Source organism: Adiantum capillus-veneris, chromosome 21 (genome assembly GCF_014529385.1).
Source record: "Adiantum capillus-veneris isolate H3 chromosome 21, ASM1452938v2, whole genome shotgun sequence".
NCBI lineage: Eukaryota > Viridiplantae > Streptophyta > Polypodiopsida > Polypodiales > Pteridaceae > Adiantum > Adiantum capillus-veneris.
The window spans coordinates 149818239-149843616 of record NC_140951.1 but is presented as its reverse complement, the minus strand read 5'-3'; the positions used below and the strand labels follow the sequence as shown (position 1 = coordinate 149843616).

General features: G+C 43.7%; 1 protein-coding gene across 2 annotated transcripts in view; it reads right to left on the bottom strand.

Annotated features, from left to right (window-relative positions):
• LOC147431954 (SAP domain-containing protein) overlaps positions 1 to 25378 on the bottom strand; it is a 74457-nt gene that overhangs the window by 25346 nt on the left and 23733 nt on the right. For both annotated transcript variants that reach the window (XM_086494386.1, XM_086494387.1), the window contains exon 2: positions 9945 to 9990. In XM_086494386.1, coding sequence (XP_086350512.1) covers positions 9945 to 9990 — 46 coding nt within the window. The remainder of the gene's footprint in view (positions 1 to 9944; positions 9991 to 25378) is intronic.

Here is a 25378-nt window from a genome sequence, read left to right as displayed (position 1 = left end):
GAGCCACCATAGGTAGAGTATCAGCCACTCATAGGTAAGTCAAATTCTCCAAAAAAAAATTAGATGCATAGATTATAGCTAAATACAGTGAATAATCAAAAATTTCTAAGCAAGGTCGAGGATGTAATCCAATCCAATCAGCCATCCAGCAAGGGTCCAAGGTTTAGATACTCAAAAAAAGTCCTAGCAGCCAGGTATAACAGAATTCATCAGTCAGCCAGGTATAACAAGAAAAAGCCAGGTAAAGCTTCTCCAAAACACCAGCTACGAGTTTAGGAAACTCCGAAGTATAAAACCAGTAAAGCTTCTCCAAAATCAGAAAAGCTTCACCAAAATTTAAGTAAATCAGTAACCAAATGGTATCAAACTAGTATTAAAAAAGTTTCTTTTAGAGCTAATGCAAAACAACCCGGTTTAAGTAGCTATTTTAACCTTTCAACCATAGGTATGCAAGCCACTTCCCAGAAGTTTAAGCAATAGTTTAGTCCAGGTAACATCCACATCCGAGGTAAAAAATATCCCATTTTCTCAGTTCAGCTATATGCCAATAACTGTTGTAAACAGCAGGGTTTGTGACTATCATTATGAAATCATAAATAAATAATTACCCCATTTATGCATAGTAGTTTGACAAAGTAATTTAAATAATTATCCAAGCTAGGATTAAACCTTATCAGAAAACTCAGTGAAAAATCAGCAACAGCCAGCATTAAAAAATCTAATTATACATTCAGTCAGATTTGGGAGCTAGGACAATTCATTTTAAGTATGGCATACAGTTTTTTGTGATTCAGCAATCCAAAAGATGCTTCTTCCAACTACCATTTGGAAAGACCCCTTCCTCCAAAGCCTTAGCACTAAGCCAGTTAGGTATACATTTCATACTTTGTAAAATTAGTTTTCGACCTGGTTTTTGAGGCCATTAGGTAAACCTTCAGAAGCAGGTTACGGCTATTGCTTTAGACATGATTTGTGAGTGCTACTACACCCCTAAATATGCCCAAGACGGGATTATTTTAACCAAACCAGTTGAAAATTTTAGCAACACTCAGCATCTAGTCAGACATTACGATAGATTTATTGTTAGCCAAAAGCCAGTTGAGCAATCACCTTCACAGTATCACCAGATTTACCACAGTAAATTACAACAATTGGTATAATCATCAACCAAGTATGAGAATAGAACTTGAGAGGCAGCGGGCATCATCATCATCACCATGTTGCCCCTCAATGAAGCCACCATCATCCACTCTAACTTGAAATATGTTTTAAAGAAAATAAAATAGGAAAACAAGGCTAAGTGAGGGTTAGAAAACCATCACCTTGGTTAAATAGGCAACCCATCAGCTAGTGGAGACCACCTCAGCAACTTCGAGACCAACAAGAAAATAGTCATCGCCAACAGGAGACACCTCAAAGTCTGCACAGAATCCAGCAAGAGAATCCATATTTCACCATGGTATGCAAGAGTATGTAGACAATGGCAGGAAGTTGTGTGAGTATTGCCATAGCATCGGCGTAAGGGAGATTGTCACAAACAACTAACGTGTCAAAGCCCTGAAGAATGGAGCCAACTTGTAGATGCCGGCCAAGGGGCCTAAACCCTAAGAAGAATAAGTAACAGAAGAATAAGTCCTACCAATTTATGGGGACCCTGTCCAATGGGGCCCCAAGTGACATAAAGGATTAAAATAAAGCAGGACCCGCACACATGCGTAGCAACTGATGACGTAGCAGTTTTCAGATTTTCCGCATACAGTGCTGACATGGCAGATTTTCGCAAAACACACTGACACTGCTGACATGGCAGTTGTACGGAATTCCGTGATTCACGCTGGCAGCTTTTTGGCATTGCTTTTAGACCAGAAGCTTTTGAGTTTGAAGGCTTTTCATGTAAACTGCTTTTCATAGGCCAAGGGCCTTTAAATATGTGCAAAGGGCTCATTCTTTGGGATGCTTGGAGAAGATGCAGAGTCTGGAGTATTGGCTTGTACCGAGTTTATGCAATATAAAGAGATACCGAAAGGGGTGCCAAGGTTTGGGGCCAATACTCTCTGGGGTGGAATTCCGCCACTCCGTGTCGCGTGTCGTCTCTCTCTCTCAGTTCAGTTGTTATTGAAGTGCTAAAAGTCTGTTCAGTCTGTTCTTTTCTATTGGCACGTGGTGCCTGTCTTGTGACAGTGGTATCAGAGCATCAGGCGTGTGCTTTTCTGAAAGCATACCGGTCCTACAAAAGAGTAGACAGAGCTATATAGCAAACAGAGCTATTGGAATTTTACTTGAAGTATCTTCGGGCCCCGATCGCATCAGGCGTGTGCTTTTCTGAAAGCATACCGGTCCTACAAAAGAGCATACAGAGCTATTGGAATTTTACTTGAAGTATCTTTGGGACCCGACCCCGGACTTATTAGGCACTCCCACCCTTCATCGCGCATCGGCCGCGCTCCCGTCTTCATTGTTCATGTCTTACAGGGCATACGCCAAAAAGATCACTTGCAAAGAAGGAGCCAAGATTTGTTTCGAGTCACTGTTTTTCTCAGAGGCAGTGCCATGCAGATGTTGATGTCTATAGCTACCAAGCCGCACACTCCAAGGACTTGGCAAGCTTTCAAGGAAAAATTTGCCCGAAGTTATATGGTTTCTGACATCTTCCTTCGGAGTGCAACTTCTGGCAGAGTGGGGTATCTTGAAATGCTTGCCATGGAAACCCTAGCAAATTATAACTTGAAGTTTCTCGACATCTCTCAGTAGATGTCTCTTCTCGAGCTGATAACCTTGGAGGTCCAGTGCGATTGCAATGTCTTGGGACTACCATCGCCGCCAGAGGAACACAGTTTGTCCAAGAGTTGATGGACCATGCTGTGATTGTCTACGACCTTATGGAAGGAACCTAACCCTAATTTTTGATGCAGGTTTCAGGATGGCAAGTCGATCGACTTTTCGAGCTCCACTAATTGTCCCTTGGAATGACCCTCGGAAATTTTTGAGCTAACTTGAGTTGTTTTGCAAATATGTTGTAATCGCGGACGATTACATTCTTTCAAGAAGGGGGGATGTCACAAACTGCTGACGTGTCAAAGCCCTGAAGAATGGAGCCAACTTGCAGATGCCGGCCGAGGGGCCTAAACCCTAAGAAGAACAAGTAACAGAAGAAGAAGTCCTACCAACTTATGGGGACCCCGTCCAATGGGGCCCCAAGTGACATAAAGGTTTAAAATAAAGCCGGACCCATATACATACGTAGCAGCTCATGACGTGGCAGTTTTCGGATTTTCTGCTGACGTGGCAGATTTCCGCAAAACGCGCTGACAGTGCTGACGTGGCAGTTGTACGGAATTCCGTGATTTACGCTGGCAGCTTTTTGGCATTGCTTTTGGACCAGAAGCTGATGAGTTTGAAGGCTTTTCATGTAAACTGCTTTTCATAGGCCAAGGGCCTTTAAATATGTGCAAAGGGCTCATTCTCTGGCATACTTGGAGAAGGTGCAAAGTCTGGAGTACCGGCTTGTACCGAGTTGATGCAATATAAAGAAATACCGAAAGGGGCGCCAAGGTTTGGGGCCAATACTCTCTGGGGTGGAATTCCGCCACTCCGTGTCACGTGTCGTCTCTCTCTCTCTCAGTTCAGTTGTTATTGAAGTGCTAAAAGTCTGTTCAATCTGTTCTTTTCTATTGGCACGTGGTGTCTGTCTTGTGGCAGAAAGCATCCATAGCCATAGCTTGGGTACACCAAGTACTGGTGGGAAGGAGAATCGTCATTTCAATGAAGGGAAAAGGAGACCAGAGTAAGCGCATCGGCCGAGTTGCAGGCTGGAACACGGAATTGCATTAGCATTGTGAGTATTGCATTAGCATCGACGTAGGGGAGAAAATCCAAATCCCAGGCTGGTTCTAGGAGGTAAGGTCAGACAGGATAAGCTCAATACAGAAAGTTCTGCTACCATACAGCTTCAGAGTCAACAAATATTGATATGTGCAGAGGGAAAAAGGAGAAGGATAGAAAGGTCGGCCCCAATGTAGCTCAAGAGGGAGTAAGAAGATAGTTACAATTGGTACATCACATTTAAAGCAGTTGGTGGTAGTACAACACAAAGAGCCCCCAACCCAAAATACTAATCCAAATAAGGTGAGTTCCCATGGCATATGATTAGAACAAGTAGCACGGTAAGTCCTCACAACCAAGGCCGGTTTCCCACCAAGGGGTGTTATGAACTCAACAAGGCATATTGCCATAAGATTATGTGTGTGTGTGTGTGTGTGTGTGTGTGTGTGTGTGTGTGTGTGTGTGTGAGTGATAGGAGGTCTAAAAGTCACCCATAAGACAATGTAACCATCAGCTCCAATGAGCAAAGCGTGAGACAAATATATACATTAGAGAAAGGTAAAGACTACCATCCATTGAGAAAAATCCCAAGTACCAACATCTGGTAATCACTTACAAGACAAAATATTCAGCAACTCATAGCTAACACCAGAGACAACCATTAAGGGAAGTACACGATAAATACTCAAGGTAATCACCCACGAGACATTATAACCAACAGCTACAGCATAAGCATAAATGTGTGTGTAGCTGGATGAGACAATTCTAGCCAGATGGAAGTGACAAAGTGTGTGTGGATGTGTGTGTGTGTATGTAGCTGTTTAAATCTTAACTAATAAGACATAATTGAATTTTTACATTCAAAAGACAGCTGGCCAAGGAATAATGAACTGATATGTACAAAAATAACTCAGTATCATAATTATTTAGGTACAATGATTGTAGGAAAGAGATCCTCTTTCAGTAAGGTTAGTAGTAAAAGAACTTCCCCGTTCTTCGGTGGGTATTTCATCACAGTAATGTTGCTTGCCCTTACCTACATCCATCCAAACAAGACAACAATTCAGTTAGCCTTGGATGTGTCTTACAGGTATCAATGGACCATATCAGTTGTTATCCATGTCCATCTTACAGAATTTAATTAGTTTAGACAAGCTAGGTTATTAGATTTTAGCAGTCTTTACATATTTCTTCCAAAAATCAGTGGTACAATCTACCTTCTAATCTAAGTGGTGAAGTCCACCAAGAATCAAGAGTTTTCCTTAGAAAAAAAAAAAAATAGAATAGTGAGGTTTATTTGTTAAGCCATAGCTTGGTAGCTATGCTTGAGCCCATAGTAGTAACCATATACTTTACTAATCAATAGAGTATCGTAAAACTCCATTTTTACCAAGTGGGACCTCATTTCTCGAGCCATATCTCGGTATGTATGCCAAGTTTGAGAGTACCAGCAATACACTTACCTTCAACCTCCCAAGATTTCTCCATAGCTCGGTAGCCATGCTTTAAACTAACAGTAGCAACCATATACTTACCAATCAAAATAGAGTATCAAAAAAACCTTTTTTTTCAGTGGAACTTTATGTCATGAGCCAAAGGCCAGTTTTTTACGCCAAAGCTGAGAGTAATCCCCATATACTTACCTTCAAAAACTTCAAGTTTCTCATTAAGTCCTTAGCATCCCATACAGTTCGACAGTGTTCAGCCTTATTTTAGCCAAGATACTTTCAAGTTTCCACCATCATAGGTGCTAGATGGGTTAAGCTAACCCTAACACCTTCTCCTCATATGAGATCATGAGGGAAGGTATAATGTAAAAGTCCAAGTGTTGCCATATTTCATAAAACAGAAAAGCCAGACGTATCCGTGCAGGTGTCGGACAAAAATTTATCACCAAAACAAGCTTTTAGAAAACCCAAGGTTCCATTCACATTCAGTGCGGTAATAAATCACCAGCCTTTTCTTCAGGCCAAAGCTAAAAATGCATTAGCTATATACTTATCTTTTTTATCTCAAGTGATTAGTCATCATACACAACAATTGCAATGTCCGGTTACTGTTAGGCCTGCAAAAAAGACCTGTGTCGGCTAAAACAGAGCCCAAAGAAAGCCTGTATCGGTTAAAACAGAGCCCTCTCTTTTTTGAACAAAAAACCTTAGTTAGGTCGGCAAACGTCAAGACCTGCAGCGGCTTGAGCCAAGCCAAGAGAACCCATGATGCACAATTTTTTTCAAAAAAGACCAGTCGACAGTAAATCCGCCCAATCCTTCTAATAAGTCCAATTAGGTGTGTTTTTTAGCAATCAGAAAAATGCCTTGCTACAATATCTAAGGGCTACAGCGTTTTTTCTGTCAAAAACCAATCTACGCAGAGTACTGCCAAAACAAACTAGTAAGTAGAATCCCCTAAAAAAATGATTTGTTTATACAGTCCAACGCTATGCTATGAGAGCTACTGCAAGTAGTACCACCCAACTGTTTTACTATTTAGAAGCAACAGATAACCAAAGTTCAAAGAGATTTTTTTCGGCACAGGCGTGAGGTAAAAAAGGCCTAGAAAAAAACCTGAGTATTCTGAGCAGTGAGCTCCATAGCTTGAACACTGAAGCAAAACAACAACAAAGAAATACACACAGGCTAAGTGAGGGGCAAGGTGCACCCTCACCTTATTTATAGAGGTTGGGCTGCATATTCCTGAGCGTGATCGATGGGAGAGGCAAGCCGCCCTGCTGTGTAGCGTCATCAAGTGATGCACAAAAAGCCTTGCAAGGGGAGATCCATAGCCAGGATGCACAGGCCACCTACCATTTGTAATGAGAGCCCGGCGTTTTCACTCTCGCCCATTTCTAGGAGAGAATTGTTATGCAAGGGCATAGTCCCATAGGCCATAAGTGGTATGTTATGAGTCAGTATCCCATGAGTGTTAAAGAAAGGGGGGGGGGGGGGGGGGGGGGGGGGGGGGGGAATTTTATATAGGAGGAGGGAAAAAAGAACTGAAGTATTTATAGTACCACAGTGTGTGTGTGTGTGTGTGTGTGTGTGTGTGTGTGTGTGTGTGTGTGTGTGTGTGTGTGTGTGTGTGTGTGTGTGTGTGTGAGAGAGAGAGAGAGAGAGAGAGAGAGAGAGATCATGTAGATTGGTTTGCCATGTTGTGTCATAGCAACAATCAATAAGTTCTACCAGCCCAACCTTCCAAATGTTGGCAGCCATATACAGCTTAAGTTAAGAAAGACTGCTCCACTAGTTGTTGTAAGAGCCATTAATTCTATAACTAAAAGCGGTGATATTTAAAGATTAATTGAAAGATGGCTCAGAATAACATCATTTGTTTTGTGGAGTCTGGTGACAAATTCAATTTTAGTAGACATATGTTTGGTGAACCATTTGTATTCAAAATATGCCAAACAAAAATTGCACATAACAAGAGAGCAAGAAAATCCCATAGCAATACCTTGCATCTATCCAAATCACAAACCTCTAGGTTAAAATGAAGGAGTTGTTGATGAGCCAATCGATGATACTTCATAGATTGTAGCGGTTGTAGCGGTCAAAGTGAGTAGGTGATTTCTTAGATTCTTTTTTGTACCCAATAAGATGATTTATAGAGTGAGATCTTGTGAAACCCAATTATCAAGGCATGCACTAATACAGCTTGCAACCTCCGTGTAGATGCCTTTAGAAGCATCAAAGATCCATCTAAATTTATTTGCTAGCAAATTTGTTTTCTTCTCAAACATCTTCTTTCTAACAAAGTCATCTGTTTATAGAGTCCTAGTCACCAATCAACCAGATACTTGTGACTGTGAGGATTAAAAGCCAGCTTTGAGAACGAGAGGTCCAGAGGCACAAGTCTTCGGTATGGAAGGAGATTCTTGTCACACCTTCATTGCTTGTCTTCTGGCGCTTCCTCCTCCTTTGAACACTTCCCAAGATGTGCCCAACTTCACCACAACCATAACATTTCCCTTGCTTGAACCACTCTATCGTCTGCTCGACAGCATCTGCGAAATGGCTGACTTCTTTCATTATAAATTTTTTTTAGCCTTCTTCATTCCTTTGGACGCCTCTTTCTCTGCTGACTTAGATGCCATAGCACCTATCTGAAAAGTCAGTGATTCTATAAGCAATCAATATCCGGGAAAAGCATGGTCCATAAGCTCCAAGATGCTGTAGGGCTTGAGCTACTAACTTTGTAGCTCATCGGACCCACCCACACACCCAAGAGCAAGGTTGAAGCGCAGAGAGAACAAACAGCAAAAAGAAAGAGAAAAGACGAATCCAAAAAAGAGAACACTAAGGCCCAAAAACCCGAGACAAGACAGGGCAGCAGCCAGCACAGGCCGAGGCGTCGGCAGCATGGCTGGCATCAGCAATAGAGGGCAACAACCGCAACGACAGAGGTGGCAATGGCAAAGCGGCAGAAGAAAGGCACAAATGGAGCCCTATATTTTCTCACCTTGAGTATTATCATTAGAACTCCACCTCCCTTAAAAGCATAGCAGCTAAAAAACGCTTTTTTCAAATATAGAGTACACAACGGGACGTTTTAAAACGTTCAGTGCTTTGCTTTGTTAAAAAAACGTGGGCAGTTTATAGACTTTAATAAAAGTTGGCTTGCCTTAGAGTTTAGGGTCTATAGATGTCCACTTTCCATTTAATTATGTGCAACATTTGACTTCAATAAATTATATACGTTTGTGTGGACCCATATACTATAATACTCGTAAAAAATATTTATTTGAAAAAATTTGACGTATTTTATTTTGATCCTCGAAAAATACGTCTAGTACGTGTATTAAACGCCCCGTATAAAACGTCTCGTTACCTTAGCTACTATGCTTAAAAGTTTTCCCCTAGTTTTGATAATGATGGGTCCATGGCCTTGTTGAGGACAAGTTCTAGGAGAAATGTGGGTTGCCAACCTAGTGAGACGAGAGACACTACTGAAAACAATGTGATATCTACGAAGTGTCATCGCCCTCAATTTTAAATGGTTCCATGTCCTTGTATCAAGAGAGTATACGACCAATCTGTAGAACATTTCCCTTCAACAAAGAAAAAGCCTTCTCACCATAGACACTTCTGCAAAATTACCTCTAGAAAAGAATGCATCAAAGCACTTTATGAAGGCAAGAGCTTTTGAATCATCTTGTTGACCATGGGAAATGTCAAATCTCACACTCTCTCCACCTTATCTATGATCTTTCTAAGCCTCCATGGGAGTCAGTAAGTCATAAGGACGGACCTAAAGCAAAGTGTTTCCATCACCAACAAAACGTGTCTCCATTCCTCCTTCATACATGCCTTAAAATTGTGGCCCAAAAGAATAGCCCTGCATTCCAGGTATCATGCCCCACATACCTCGCATCCTAATGCAGTCTTTTAAAGCAGCAAGAGTCCTCCCTATTCACTTTGTATCAACAATTAACTGCCCTCCACTTGCATCACTTACTCCTGTTCGAGGGGCTCAAGAACCAGAGCATTTTGTCCCAAGCAGCATTTTCACAAAAAATGACAATCTACCAAATACATGACTTGAATAGTGGCACCATAGTGAAAGAATGCTAATGGTTTTAGCATATTTTTTATTTTATTTCCTACTTGCCAAGAAAATTCAAAACAATAGAATAGTTGTGCAATTGTGATCATTGTTAGAACCCGAACATATTTTGGACTTTTATGTCTTTGTTGCTATCACAACTAATTTCATTGCTATCACAATTAATTTCTTTTATGCCTTTGTTGCTATCACAATTAATTTCATTTGTCGTAAAAAAGTGATACCCAAATCTTCTAGGAAGCCCACAAGTTAACTAACTTAAAAATTGATTCAATACCATTCTCAAGAAATGGCTATTTCACTCCCAATTTAGTAAAAGGGCAACCACAATGAATTTTCAACTGCAGCATGCACAAAACAAACCACAATACCTGCACAACTTTCACAATGAACCATAAAATGGGATTCTTTAAACGTGGAACATGACAAATACCAAATAATTCAAGAAGCCATGAAAAGAAAATTTTTGTTTATTTCTAATAGTCCAATACTCAAAAGCAAAGCACCATCAACACACAACATTCCATGAAAGTGATATGAGCGACAAAACATATAGAGCATACCTGGAGGAGACGTCTCATGATCACAAACATATAAGCGAAGGCCCATCTGCAAATTTTCAAAGAAAAAAGAGAAATCAAGATCAACAAGCTTTCAAATCTGTATCTCACAATAAAACTGAAGCGTTCATGATTCTTGTAGTAAGCCTTGTTTGCGTCATTTCACACAAAGTATCAAAGAAAAAACGTACTTTTCCCATCAAAATCACCTGCAAAGGTCTCCTTTTGATGTTCACAAAGTGAAGAAAGATACCATTGTTATGTCTTTTCACTAATATGAGGACAAAAGAGTGCTTCTTGTGCACATGGGCTTGATGTTCTGCGTGGACATAGTACCAACCGGTGGCCTAGGAAAGCCTAGGGGATTCTGAACCAATGTCATTGTAAGCCTGTTGTCAGTGTTTGTTAGTAGTCTAGACTAATAGTTAGCCTGTTTGTGTTCAGGTATCAGCCGGAACTATGGAGCATGAAATGAGCACGCATATGCTTGCTCACCACGTGTGTTTTTGCAGCTACTTGAGTTGAAAATCCAACTGAAAGTGACTAGACTCCATTTGAGGCGTACTTTGGTACAAAGCTGGACATCTCCCATTTGTATTTTTGGGACTGATGCCAATGTCCACGTTCCAAAAGAACAGACGAGAGAGTTAGAATCAAAGTCCAACAAGATGATCTATGTGTTAAGAGTATCATCTCTCGCTGCTTCATAGTTTTTGGCATTCTTGTATGGCTAGTAATCTTCTTGGGCTTCAAATGATCGGAGGGAGCCTTCTCCGATCATGTGAGGCGAGTTTCCCACCTCTGTATTTTTGTTGGGTGACTTCCCTACCTATACTACACTTTACTTGTTGGGTGACTTCTCTATTTGTTGGGTGACTTCCCTGCCTGAACCTACTACACTTTATTGTGCCTAGGCCCTTCAATGGGGCAGTCTTATCACTTGGAGTTTCGAGTTAGCACAGTTTGCTCATTCTGTCTCTGGCGTTCTCTCTCTCTCTCTCTCTCTCTCTCTCTCTCTCTCTCTCTCTCTCTCTCTCTCTCTCTCTCTCTCTCTCTCATGCCTTGCGTAGGATAAAGCAAGAATCAGCGTAGCCAAAAAGCAACCAGCATTTGCGTAGAAAAAATCTGCCGTACAAATCTGCCACGTACAGCCTGTCCGTACGCTGCCTTCTGGGATTTGCGTCGCAATCTGCGGGCCTCTCCGAAAGGTGTGCCAAGGTCCACAAGGCTTTGCAGAAATCTCAAGAAAGATAGAAAAAGGCAGCAGATGGCTATCGTCGCGATTTGAAATTGAAGGAGAACAGTTGGGTGCTCTTACGTTTTGAGAAGGCACGCCTGAGAAAGAAGAAGGGAAAGGAGAGGCTTTTTCCAAAGCTTAGTATGCGATATTACGGACCTTCCCAGATCTCCAAAAAGATAATGATGTCTCCTTTAGACTGAAGTTGCGCGACACTTGGAGGATTCACAATGCTTTTCATGTGAGTCTCCTGAAGCCTTTCAAAGGCGATGTGCCCGAAGATGGGGAGCCTGATGAGCATCCGGAAGTGGAAGAAAACGAGGAGATCCTTGTTCCAGAAAAGATATTGGCAGATAGAGACATAAAGATTAAGGGAAAAGTGATAAGGCGGTTCTTGGTTAAACTCAAGAACTATCCTGCATTGAATGCGAAGTGGACGGAGAGGAGGACCTAGCAGATACTCCTCAGATTGTGAATCTTTACCTTGAAGCATTTGGATTAGCATAGTCTATTCTAGATGGAGCCCCAAACTCAGCTTGGGTGGAATCTGGTGCAGCGGGTATGCACAAGAGGGGAGTTGCTCCGCTCCTTTGTCAACAAATTGCCTCGATTTTTGATATTAAAGTCACTGATGTCTCTTTGAGTTTCAGGGATACTGTGAGTTGACAGTATTCTGCTGTATGACTTTATATGAACTGGAATTCCCGATAATATGATACTGATTTGTTTTTGACTTGTTTAAGTGCAGTAACTGATAGACGAAATGATTGCAGCATTTTGGTCTGAATGATCTCGATAGACATGGTTGCAATAGGGATTAGTCAATCGGGCATCTCCGAGGTCTTGAGTGGATCTAGATGCGATTGCTAATTGTGTTACCGATAAATCATGGTTTGAGATCCGAATGAATTTTGAATGTGATTTGTCTTGTGATGTCAAGTGATGTCGTGTGATGTGACTGTTGATTGGTACATGTGCTAGATGTGTGTTCCTAGTGCGTCGGTACTAACAATCAGTGTCTGCTAAGACAGTTTATGGCCTCTGCCTGTTTTGAAGGCGTAATCGAGGGCGAGTACAATGCTTGCAAGAGGGGGGTATGTCACAATCTGGTGACGTGGCTGCTGTACACACACACACTCCCGCCCTGGCTGAATTGCCGACTGCAGTGACACGTGGCAATGCAAAAGCCGTGTCCAAGTCGCGCGTATACTCATCGGCTTCTTTCGTGCTTAGGAAGGGTGGATCCTTCGTAGCACCTTCAATAATCTCAAATGGCGCCTTCCCCGTCGAAGAGTGTCTTGTGTTATTGTAGGCAAATTCCACCAAAGGTAAATACTTTTTCCATTGAGTCGTCTGATCCGAGATGTAAGACTTCAATAAATCTAGTACCACTCAATTAGCAATCTCTGATTGCCTGTCAGTCTGCGGGTGGAAAGATGACCAGAACTACAACCGCGTGCCAATGTTCTCCCAAATACCTTTCCAAAACAAACTCGTGAATCTAGGGTCCCTGTCAGAGACAATCGTCTCGGGCATGCCATGTAATCTGAAGATCTGGGCCACAAACAGTCTCGCTAAGTGCTCCGGCTTGACTGTTTTCTTCATTGGAATGAAAAGAGCTTGCTTGCTAAATCTGTCAATAAAGTCCAAATACCATCGTGACCACTCTATGTTCTCGGAGATCAAAAATGAAATCCATTGCAATACTTTCCCAGGGGCGGGTAGGTATGGGTAAAGGCTATAACAATCCCTGTGCTTTATGCCTGTCAAACTTGACCTTCTGGCATACCAAGCAACTGCGCACAAAATCGTCCACATCCTTCTTTAGTCTCGGCCAAGAGAAATATCTCTCTACCCCTTTCAAGGTGGTAGCAATGCCACCGTGACCCGTAAAAGGTGGACAGTGACATTCGGTCATAACCTTTTCCCACAACGACTGTGTAACACACAACATGGTTTTCCTCATCAAGTAGCCATCCCGAATGGAATATCCCGCTACTATCTTCCCATTCCGTATCCGAGTCAAAATATCTTCAAAATCTGTATCTGTGGCATACTGATTGACCGTATCCTCGAAGCTCCTATAATGAATTGCGGAAATAACCAGAACCAACGGCTTTAGGGACAAAGCATCTGCCACCAAATTCTTTTGTCCCTGCACATGGACAATCTGGAAGTTAAAACTGTGACAAGATGTTCGCCCACCGCATCTGCTTTTCCAATAGCTGCTTCTGTGACAAGAAGTAGCGTAAACTCTGATGGTCTGTGAAGACAGTAAAATCCGCTCCGAGTAGGTAATGTCGCCACTGAGTCAGAGCATGGATAACCACTAAAAGCTCTTTCTCATAAATTTGTGCTGTCAATTCCGGCCTTGAGAACAATCGGCTCTCGTAGGCAACGACATGGCCTTCTTGCATTAAGACCGCACCCAGACTACGACCACAAGCATCACAATATACTTCAAATGACTTCTGCAAGTCCGGCAAAGTCAAAATTGATCCTGTAGTCAATTTTCTTTCAAAGTCTGAAAGGCAGTCACCTTTGTGGGTCCCCACGAGAAAGGGACGTCAAGATATGCAAAGGGGAAGCAACCTCTGCAAACTTTCTAATGAATCGCCTGTAGTACGAACACAATCCCAAAAAGCTTCTAACTTCATGGACATTCTTCAAATCGAGCCAATCACGAATAGTCTCTATCTTGGCCGAGTCCATCTGCACTCCTGCTGCTGCTGACACAATGAGTCCGAAAAAGTGTATCTCAAGTAGGAAAAAATCATTTTTCTTCGCATTAATCACCAACTTGTGATCTCGTAATGCCTGAAAGACCTATAGCAAATGTTCACTATGTTCTGCCTCATCCTTGGAGAAAACAATGATATCGTCAAAACAAGTGCCAACAAATAGTCTGTACTCTCGAAAAATCATGTCCATCATCCGGTCGCAGGAGCATTGGTTAGGCCAAAAGGCATCATTAAAAACTCAAATAACCCAACAATCGTCCGAAAAGCTGTCTTGTAGACATCTCCTGGCGCGATTCGGATTTGATGATATCCGCTCTTCAAATCGATCCTGCTAAAACACGAGGATCCCTGTAGTCAGTCAAGAATATCATCGATCCTAGGAATTGGAAATCTCTTCTTGATGGTGATTATGTTGAGGGCTCTATAATTGATGCACGTTCTCCAAGATCCGTCTTTCTTCAAAACCAACAACATTGGAGAGCAGTACGGTGAAGTACTAGGCTAGACAAGACCCTTTTCCAAGAGGTCTTTCACTTGGTTCAGCTCGGCTCACAGGGTAAGGTGGCTGATTCGGTGGTGTGCTTCCAGGTATCAGATCAATAGTATGATCCTCGGTCAGAGCGGGTGGTAACTCGCCTGGCAGGCCCTCAGAAAAGCAATCGGCATGTGTGGAGAAAATCTTGGCGTTCTTTATCAAGTTCAACCATATTTGTCCTATTCTCATCATTCATCTCTCTCAAAAAGATCGCGTAAACAAACAGACTGGATTTCATTAATTTGGAAACGGCCGAAGCTGATACAATAGTGACGAACTCGCCCTTAAGTTTCACATCAAGTACAATAGTTCCGCCCTTCTCTGTAGTCAAAAGTCGCTTCTCACCCGACAGTCGACCACGGTGTTGTTCTTATGGTACCAGGGAATTCCCAAGAGGACATCACAACCTTCCAAGGGCATTATGTAAAAGTCCTCATGCCCCAAAAACCCTTGACAATGCAACCACTTCTTTGCCTTTCCGAAGCTTTGCTTTTTGCTTCGCTTTTTTCCTTTTCTGTCTTCTTCGCTGGAGTCAGAGAAGCTAGAAGAACTGTCAGAAGAAGAAGAAGAAGAAGAACTGGGTAGTCCTTCAAATCGCACATGCTTTCTGCTTTCTTGCCGAGGCAAATGTAGACTAACGATCAAATAACCCGGGAAGTCAGTGCCCTTCTTCTGCTTTTTGTCGTGCTTTTGGGCTTTGTTCTGCGCGTCAAAAAGCTGAGAAATCCGTGTATCAACCACCTCTTCTAATTCTTGCTCTGTAAACATCCTTTGTCACGTGACACATCCCAACCCTATGTGTCCGTGGACAAGCTACACCACAGCAAGGTTCAGTCAGTTCAGTCAAGTCTAGATTAGCAGTCATCTGGCACTTTTGTGAGTCTATTCGTAGACCGTGCATGTCCAGTCACTTAGCATAGATGCATATCCTCCGGTTGCACACGGCATGATCATCGGGATTCCCATCAAAATCCATTAGCATCAGTTAGGGGAATTTTCCAGTGCATTTAGCTTATTTTCCTATTTATTGGGATTTCCACTTATTATTTTTAAGTGACTTTCCTACAAAAGTAGGTAGGGCAATTTTGCTAAGTTAATATATAAGCAAACCCAAGTTAGCACTAAATGGCAGAAGAGGCAGCAGGAGCTTCCCACTCAACAGGCAACTTCTCAACAAGACCAACCCCCGCGACTACTCTGGCGTTTTCTCCACAGAAGACCTAGCGTTTTTGCATCAGATCAGCCTTGGCGATCGGTGCACAGCAGATCAGCCCCGGCATCATCACGACACAGCAGATCAGCCTAGCGTTTTTGCATTTGCAAAACACCAGCGACAGAAGGACCAATTTCAGCCCTGGCGTTTTTGGATTTCAGCAGCAAATTAAGACCGGCATTATTCACCTAAAGTGTAGCAGATTCAGCCCGTAAAGACCATCAGTTTTCAGCCCTAAGAAACCTCATTTTTCAGCCAAGAAAACGCAGCCAACACAGTCATTTTCAGCCACCGAAACAGTCCCGAAATTCAGCGATTAGAAGATCTCAGATTTGAGCCATCGTCGTCGTCGTCACCGTCGTCGTCATCAGCATAGACCAAGTTGCCTAGTCCATTGCATACGCATTGTACACCTTTGTGCAATCAAAGAATAGACCACTCTCGCCGACGACAGTGGGGCCTTCGGAGGAGGGTTTTACAACCTCTCGAGTGTCGTATCTCTTCTCTCTCCTTCTCTCAGTCTCATTCACTTGCACGCACAATATCCACTCACTTTGTTCGTGATCATAGCACTCTCCATAAGACGGAAATCTCTCTCTTTCCCTAAGAACTAAAAAGAACCTTGAGCAATAAAGATCACTAATCTTGAGAAAATACAACATTCATTCCGCTGCACCTAACATTGGTATCAGAGCTTTGGAAGTGTTCTGCATTACTCAAGGAAAGAACCACAAGAATTTTTCTGCTTGTGATCGCATGAACCCAAGTTTACTTGGGCGTGGCGATTCCTAATCGTGTTCTGTTGAAGAGTGACAGGAATCCCAAGAAAGAAGGGCTTGTCCAGCCTCCTCTTGTGTCTCTTTTCACTCATTGAGAGCGGACCGTGCACTTAGCGGCCGGCCAATCGACGTGAGGTGGGAAAAAGCAACCTTGGTGTGAGCGCAAGGCCACCAAGGGGTGCGCCCGCAGAAAAGGGTAGAACTCGAGTGAAGAGAAGATCCTTCTCCAACGCGATTTGCAAGCGAAAGAACACCTCAAGAACCCTAGATTCTCACGAATCAAGGACCTCAAGAACCCAAGTTCCTCGTGAACTTCAGAACCCAAGACCCCCAAAGAACCCACAAGAACCCACGATTGCAGAATGGTCATCACTCGAAGCGGAATGGATACTTCGCTTGGAAGTGATGAGCATGAGAGAGGCGAAGAAGAATTTTCCCCACCAGGAAGTTTTTCTGACCCTTCCCCATCTACAACACTGATTGCACTAACTCCAATGGAGGAGTTGGAACTGTTGTTTATGGAACAGACTTTACAACGCAAAGCAAGAAATGCAGTAAGAATGGCAGCTATAGCACGTGAGCGTGAGCAAGCACGCTTGGAAGCCAAAGAACGACAAGCCACATTGGATCGTGAATTCAAAGAAATGGAACGCAGACACGCAGAAAGAAAAGCAGAAATGGATCGCAGGCACGCAAAAGACAAAGCAGAAAGAGAAGCAATACAAGAACAAAGCGATCGACAAAACAAAGAGATTTGGCGACTCTATTCTCAAGTTCAAGCACAGTTGCAAGAGATTTGGGGAAAGGAGACCCTCTCAGTCTCTCCTTCTCCAAAGCATGACCCACAGGATTTGCATGATTGTGTGAAGCATGATGATGATTTGAATGATAATGATTTGCATGATGATTTGAAGCACAATGATAAGCATGATGATTTGGATGCCAATGATTTGCATAATGATTTGGATGACAATGACAAGCATGATGATTTGCATGATCAAGATGTGATTTCTCACAAGCATGATGAGTTGCATGAAGATCATGTGATTGTTCAAAAGGATGATGTGTTAGTGGATGCTTTTCCTAGCGAAGCTAACCTCGTTGTAGATTCGATCAATCACAAAGAATCGATCTTGGTTTTCGAGTCGAAGTCCACCGATCCCCCACAAGACGATTCGATCATTCAAGAAGAACCAATCTTGGCTCTCGAACCTTGGTCCAAAGAACCATCACAGGAAGTATTATGTGTTCGCATGATTGATACGCACGCATTGTTTGAGTGTTTCATTCGTGAAGGTTTCCTATATTTTAGTCAGCATCGTTATGTGATCCCTTTTACTAGGCATGACATATTGTATGTTGAGCACGTTTCTCTCATGGATGAGCACGAATGTATGCGGATTGTTCATGAAAAGTTGAAAAGTTTGTATGTCAGGAAGTCACATTCCATGTCTCTTCCTTGGCATGACACAGTTTCCGAAAGAGCACATGATAGTATGAGCACCAAGCATGGGCATTTCCATTGTGATTTGCCACAGTTGATTGATTTCGATCAAACAGAAAAGATTCGACCTCATTGTTTGCATGTGTTTGATGAACGGGTTGTCACTCCGTCTCTATGTTCATCTACATTGCATACACAGTCTTTAGAGAAGACAAGATTTTTTTCCTTCACTTTACATGGAATGGGTATGTTCATGGTTTTGTGTTGGAGATGGTTTCAGAAATTTTCAGCCATGGAGATTCTTGAAGATGGAAGAAACAATACTCTAGACGAAGTTGAAGCATCAAAGGAGCCACAAAAGACTTTGAGTCGCTTTCGGCACAGTCCAAAGAAGCAAGCGTTGCAGACCTTTATGAAGTTCAAGTACCGCACGACCCACACAACAGAGTGGGCCGGCGAAGAGTCCCTTCCAGGATTCCGGATGCTATTCGCGATCTCCCTCGACGCCATACACTTCGGTACCAGTACCTCACTTTGAAAAGGAGAGGATGTCATGTGACACATCCCAACCCTATGTGTCCGTGGACAAGCTACACCACAGCAGGGTTCAGTCAGTTCAGTCAAGTCTAGATTAGCAGTCATCTGGCACTTTTGTGCATGTCCAATCACCTATCATAGATGCATATCCTCCGGTTGCACACAGCATGATCATCGGAATTCCCATCAGAATCCATTAGCATCAGTTAGGGGAATTTTCCAGTGCATTTAGCCTATTTTCCTATTTATTGGGATTTTCACTTATTATTTTTAAGTGACTTTCCTACAAAAGTAGGTAGGGCAATTTTGCTAAGTTAATATATAAGCAAACCCAAGTTAGCACTAAATGGCAGAAGAGGCAGCAAGAGCTTCCCGCTCAACAGGCAACTTCTCAACAAGACCAACCCCCGCGACTACTCTGGCGTTTTCTCCACAGAAGACCTAGCGTTTTTGCATCAGATCAGCCTTGGCGATTTGTGCACAGCAGATCAGCCCCGGCGTCATCACGACACAGCAGATCAGCCTAGCGTTTTTGCATTTGCAGAACCCCGGCGACAGAAGGACCAATTTCAGCCCTGGCGTTTTTGGATTTCAGCAGCAAATTAAGACCGGCATTATTCACCTAAAGTGTAGCAGATTCAGCCCGTAAAGACCATCAGTTTTCAGCCCTAAGAAACCTCATTTTTCAGCCAAGAAAACGCAGCCAAAACAGTCATTTTCAGCCACCGAAACAGTCCCGAAATTCAGCGATTAGAAGATCTCAGATTTGAGCCATCGTCGTCGTCGTCACCGTCGTCGTCATTAGCATAGACCAAGTTGCCTAGTCCATTGCATACGCATTGTACACCTTTGTGCAATCAAAGAATAGACCTCTCTCGCCGACAATAGTGGGGCCTTCGGAGGAGGGTTTTACAACCTCTCGGGTGTCGTATCTCTTCTCTCTCCTTCTCTCAGTCTCATTCACTTGCACGCACAATATCCACTCACTTTGTTCGTGATCATAGCACTCTCCATAAGACGGAAAGCTCTCTCTTTCTCTAAGAACTAAAAGGAACCTTGAGCAATAAAGATCACTAATCTTGAGAAAATACAACATTCATTCCGCTGCACCTAACATTGGATTTATAAGTGGGAGGGTTTTCTCGCTTGGAACACCAAGGAAAATAATTCTAAATGAATTATTGGAATTTTAAGTGAGAGGGTTTTTCTCATTGGAGACATCCGAGTACAGAATATTCCTAGTGCGTCATTCAGAGTAATGACGGGAGCACTGTGAAAGGGAATATCATAAAGGCCACCAAGAACGGGTGCTTTTGATGCGTCACATCGGATGGGTGACAGGGAGCATCGGAAAGAAGTATCCGACCATCCGGGAACGGACATCTCTGATGCGTCATAGGATGGGTGACATAGAGCATCGTGAAGGAGATTGTACCGTAAGTTCGGTAGGAAGTGACTAGGTGATGGGTATTCCTGATGCGTCACAAGGTGGGTGACAGGTGCATCGGAAAGGGAATATCCATAGTCGAGAGGAAATTCCGAACTGTGTTAGAATTGTGCACAAGGAAAGGCAAGCACTTGAATGAAGATGGGTTCAAAGGAAACTTTGAGGAAAAACGGATGCTTTTTGAGAAAGCGGAATTGCTTTTCGGGAAAGCAAATGCTTTCCCGCGAGGAAGTCTATGTTTGCATTGCAACTGTGCGTGTGATTGCATCCAGGGACGCCTGGCAAGTGCAGTGAAAGCATTGTTTTTAACTTATAAGGTTTTCTTGAGTTTTTGGACAGAGTAAGACCATTTTTAAAGGTGACCGGCCGCCCACTTAATAAGTGGGCAGCCATCTGATAAATAAGACAACAGATCAGCCAGCGTTTTCTCTCTCTCTTTTTCTGGCAAAAAAAAAAAAACGGCCGCGATCTCTACGCGAGCAGCTATTCGTGCCCGTGGCTAGGAGCTATAAAAGCATCACATGCCCTCACTCATAGGGGAAAACCAATCTTTGCAAGGAGGAGATGCTGCTGCAGATTTCAGCCGTAAAGAAGACGTTGCCGGTGATGCCCATGGCTGCCCCAAGTGTACCAGATGTCGCCAAGACCCAGTGCGCGAGTTCCCTCGCGAAGAAGTGCCTACAAAGCGTGTTTCCATCACGACAAGTTGCTGTTTTTCTCTGTTTTCAGCCCATAAACGTCGTAGACGGGGCTGATTTACGAGAAGGAACCCGAGAACACACCTCTTCTGTGTGTAGGATTGGAAGAGAGGAATTTTCTATGTAATGATCTCTTCCGGGGAATTGCTTTTCGAGAATCGAGTTGCGTTTCGAGCGTCGAAACTTTGAAGGTAACGATTTTCATGTTATGATCTTTGAGTATTTGATTGCGGGTGTACTTCCTCTTCGTGAGGGAGTAGGAGAAGAGGAAGGCATGAGCCTCTGCAGGAGAAAAGCGGAACTAGAGCCAGATCAGTCCAAGGGTTTCATACCCAAGTTTGGGAAGTAGATCCACGGATCGGAGAGAGGTAGTCTCTCAAGTTGCGATCCAGAAGTTGGGATTCCCAAGTAAGGACTTCGTGTCCGGGAAAGCAGAGTTGTTATGCGGGAAGAGGACTCTGGAAATAGAGTTCTAAAAGAATAGAGTTCTAAAAGAGAGTTGCAGGGATGTCATGCCCTGAGTCTGGAAGGTGAGATCCAGAGGCAAGAACCTTGATTCTCGAGGAATTGGAATAAGGAACGGAAGTTCCTTGGAATAGGGTTTTGCCCTAGGAATCGGAAGTTGAGGCTTCTGGGAACCATCAAGTCTTATTCTAGAACGAACGTGGTAATACGTTCGGTTCAAGTGCTTGTATAGACTTCTCCTCAGTAATAAAGATACTATTACGGGGGGAGACCAGCCCATCTTCTGGTCCCCAATACTGTGTCGATCTTCTCACTTTATCTCTCTCTCTCTATCTATTTCTCTCTATATCCTCTGGCTTCAATATTAAGTGATAAATTTTATTTATCCGAGTATATTTTATATTGCTATGCGCTCCCGTTTGTGACAGGATGTCAAGTGACACATCCAACCCTATGTGTCCGTGGACAAGCTACAGCATGACCAGGGTTCAATTCAGTCAAGTCAGTCTAGAATAGGAAGTCATCTGGCACTTTTGTGAGTCTGTTCGCAGACCGTGTATGTCCAGACACTTAGATTAGATGCATATCCTCTAGTTGCACACAGCATGATCATCAGATTACAGTCAGAACCCATCAGTAGCATTTTTACAGTGCATAGACCTATTTTTCCTATTTTTGACATTTTTCACTTACTATTTTTAAGTGACTTTTGTTGGAAAGTAGGTAGGGCAATTTTACTAAGTTGTATAAACAAAAACCTAGCACTAGCACTTTCTGGCAGAAGAGGCAGCAGGAACAGTTTGTTAATCAGGCAACTTCTCAACAAGACTCCCTTCCCCGACAACTCTGGTGTTTTCTCTCACCAAAAGACCTAGTGTTTTTGCATTGCAACAGCCTGGCGACCGAACCACAGCAGATGAGCCCAGCTAGCAGATTCCCACCGCAGGAACACATTCAGCCCTAGCGTTTTTGCATCAGCCTGAGACCATCAGCGTTTTGCAGATCTTCGCAACAAGATCTCAGTTAGCATCAGCATTTTCAGTTTTCAGCAGTCAGTAACCCCAGTAGAACCCCCAAACCTCGCAGATCTCACCTTCCCGCAGCAGATCCTCGCCGCACGGTCAAATCCCGCGAAGTTTGCAGATTCAGCCTGAAAACGCAGATTTCAGCATGTGCATTTTCAGCGCATTGTTGTCATCGACATCGTCACCGACATAGAGTCAAAATTCAGCAGATAAAGATTTGCAAATTTCAGCCCTTAGCGTTTTCAGATTTCAGTCCGTCTCGTCGTCGACCTCATCGTCGTCGACATCGTTGGCAAGTCCAAAGCATCGTAGAGATTTGGGCAATCATAAGTAGACCGCTCTCGCCATAGAGTGGAGCCCTTGGGGGAGGGTTTGACGACTTCCCGGTGTCGTATTCTCTTCTCTCTCTATCTCCCAGTCTCAGCACCTTCACGCACAGTGTCTATTCACTTTGTTTGTGATCAGTTGCACTCTCATTAAGAAAACGGAAGGCTCTCCCTTCCCTAAGTAAAAAGGAACCTTGACCAAAGTTCGGAGCTCTCATCTTGAGCAAAGTTCAACGTTCACTTCCGTTGCACCTTACATCAGAGGTGCCATATTTGGCTGCTTTCCAGAAAAACCAGCCATGCCAAAATGACCCTGTGGCACCCCAAACTGGCCCTAGTTACACTGAAAACCTTGTTGCATGCCGATGCTACTGTCACCAGCGTGTGACTACTATCTATCCTTTTTGTTGATTTCTTTCTTATTATCTATTTACTTTCACTTTTTGGAAACACCCCTCAGGAAATCTAACTGCCCTGCATTGCATAGCTAGTGTGGAACTGTTCAGAGGGAGTCCAGGCCTGAGGGCAAGAGAGCACTAAGGTTGGACAAGGACTATGGTTAGCTAAGTGGGGTCATTGACTAGCCAAAGTGGAATCCTTTGCTACAGAGGCTACATTTCAGTTCTGGATGTAGCCGCAGTGTACAAAGAGGGTCGGATAACCTAGAAAGATACAATGGCAGCATCTCCTAAAATTTAGGGAACTGCTATTTTGGGACCTAAAAATGTGTTGACGTCATTACCTCTGGAATGACAAAGGGAACATTTTCTTGCTCTGTTGCAAAGTCCACTGACGCACCAGTTGAGATATTTTTAGCCGGGAATGCCCAAAGTCGGAAAATGTGCCATGTGGCACTCTGTGAGCATTCTGCTACTCCTGGCCAGAGAGGGGGCGCCTAAAATGAGAGAGGAAGCTGATTTTCAGAATTTGTCACAGGTTAAGAGCTATGGAGTGCTTGCTTTCCCTCCTATGTACAGTGCGGTGCCAGGAGTGATGCCCTGCACGCTACGCACTGCCCTCTCTCTCCCCTTTGGCAGTATGTTATGCCCCTCTAGTGGGCTCTTCATTTGACCAATGTACAGTTGTGTGGGTTCATGCGCGATTGCCGAGGCAAGAGCCTCTTGCACAGGTACTGGATTAGCTAGCGGCTAATCCCCCCGCAGGTACAGGTGATTCGGAGAGGTTTCACGCTCGAAATCTCGTCCGATTCAAAGGGCAAGTAGCCCTACAGGTGCGGGAGCTCGAGGACTTGCTACGGATGCGACCGGCACGCGAAACGGAGCCCGAAACAGTGAATTACAGCCTGCTGTGTATTTTTGCAGGTTTAGGGTTTTGGCCCTAAACGGACCCTAATACCCCCAGGAGGTTCGCGGACGCAAGGGGACCGCTGTACAGGCGATCTGGCGCATTTTCAGGGCTGAAAACAGAGAATTCAGCGTGCTGCAGATTCTCGCCAGGTTTTGCAAAGTGCCCGTATGCGTCGGGAAAGTCAGTCAATGCGTGGGAATACTGACTGTGAAGGGTCCTCGTACAGTTATACTGCCGAAATCAGGCCGGAACAATTGAAATTCAGCCAAGTTTGTGCGGGGTAGCTTGTAGGGATCCACAGCGTTTATTCCCTCTTTGGAAGAATAAAGAAATACCGAAAGGGGCGCCTAAGTTAGGGGCCAATCTGGTGTCGGTCTTCTCATACAAGTGCATTCTAGCATCTGTATCCCATTCCCCTCTCTTGTGTCACTATAGTACAGGTAAAATAGACGACTAATAATGGGTGAAAGCTAAATCAAGGTTTGAAGTAAAGTCTACCGTCCTTTTTGGATTGACCAGGCCGGTTTCATGGTTCCATCGACGGGACTAAATCACTTTTTCCCATAGAAGTGAGCCTTGGTGAGGTTGGGCTTGAAGACATAGGGGATCATAGACCAGACACAGGGAATTGCAATTATGGCTGACAGACCAGATGATGTGACTGAAGAGGTTTCCTCTTTACAGGGTCAACAGACACATGAAGTGGGTGAGTCCTCAAGACCACCACAGACGGATGATGATATATTCAAGACCCAGTTGGCTACTGCTGTGGCTATGTTCACACAAGTAATGCAGAACCCGAGGTTTTTAGCCTTTCTGCAACCTCCTGTTCCGTCTCAGCAAGTTGGGTCACTGGATCATATTCAAAAGCCTGTTAAGGCTCGAGCACAGGTGATTCATACCACACAGTCAATGGAAACACCTGTACACTTGACGGAGAACATACAGCCTCCACAACCTATGCCTAAGGTGCAAGAACAGGTGGCTGAGATGCCAGTCTTTCAAGCTGTACCAGTTCAGCCCGCCACCTTTCAGCAGCCTATAGCTGGTTCTAATGGGCAAGGAAGCAACCTACAGGCTATGCAACAAGTCTTCCCACCACCTTCAATACACCCTGGCTATTTTGGAGGTGGATCGGTATTCCAAAGCATGGCTGGTCATGCACCTGGAAATCAGTTTTACACGCCAGGAACAGTGTTCAGGAGTGCTCAAACGATGATGCCTAACTCCATGTATGGTGTCACGGGCATGCTACCAGGGTTTCAGAGCACTCAGGGCCAATTTGGGATGCCACAGGCAAATTTTGGTATGGCTGGAATTACAAATCAGCAGCCAAATATGGCGTTTCCAGGTCAAGTTAATAGCGGCCAAAGAACACAAATGAACTCTAATAGTGTTCCCATGTTTCAGTCACTTCCATATGACAATTTGACGCCGCTGGAGAGGCCAACTCCGTACAAAGAAGGTGGCAAAGGTGTGTCTTTCACGACCTTTACAGGGTTTGATGACAGGAAGAAGGCTCTCTCATTCCTCCGGCAGTTTGACAAGGCCTATGCAAGGGGAAACTTTACAGAGGCTTCAAAGGTCCGCAAGGCAGCCACTTTCTTGACAGGGAATGCGAGACAATGGTGGACAACTTTATTGCTGCAAGGGCAAGCTCCGTCCACATGGATTTACTTCAA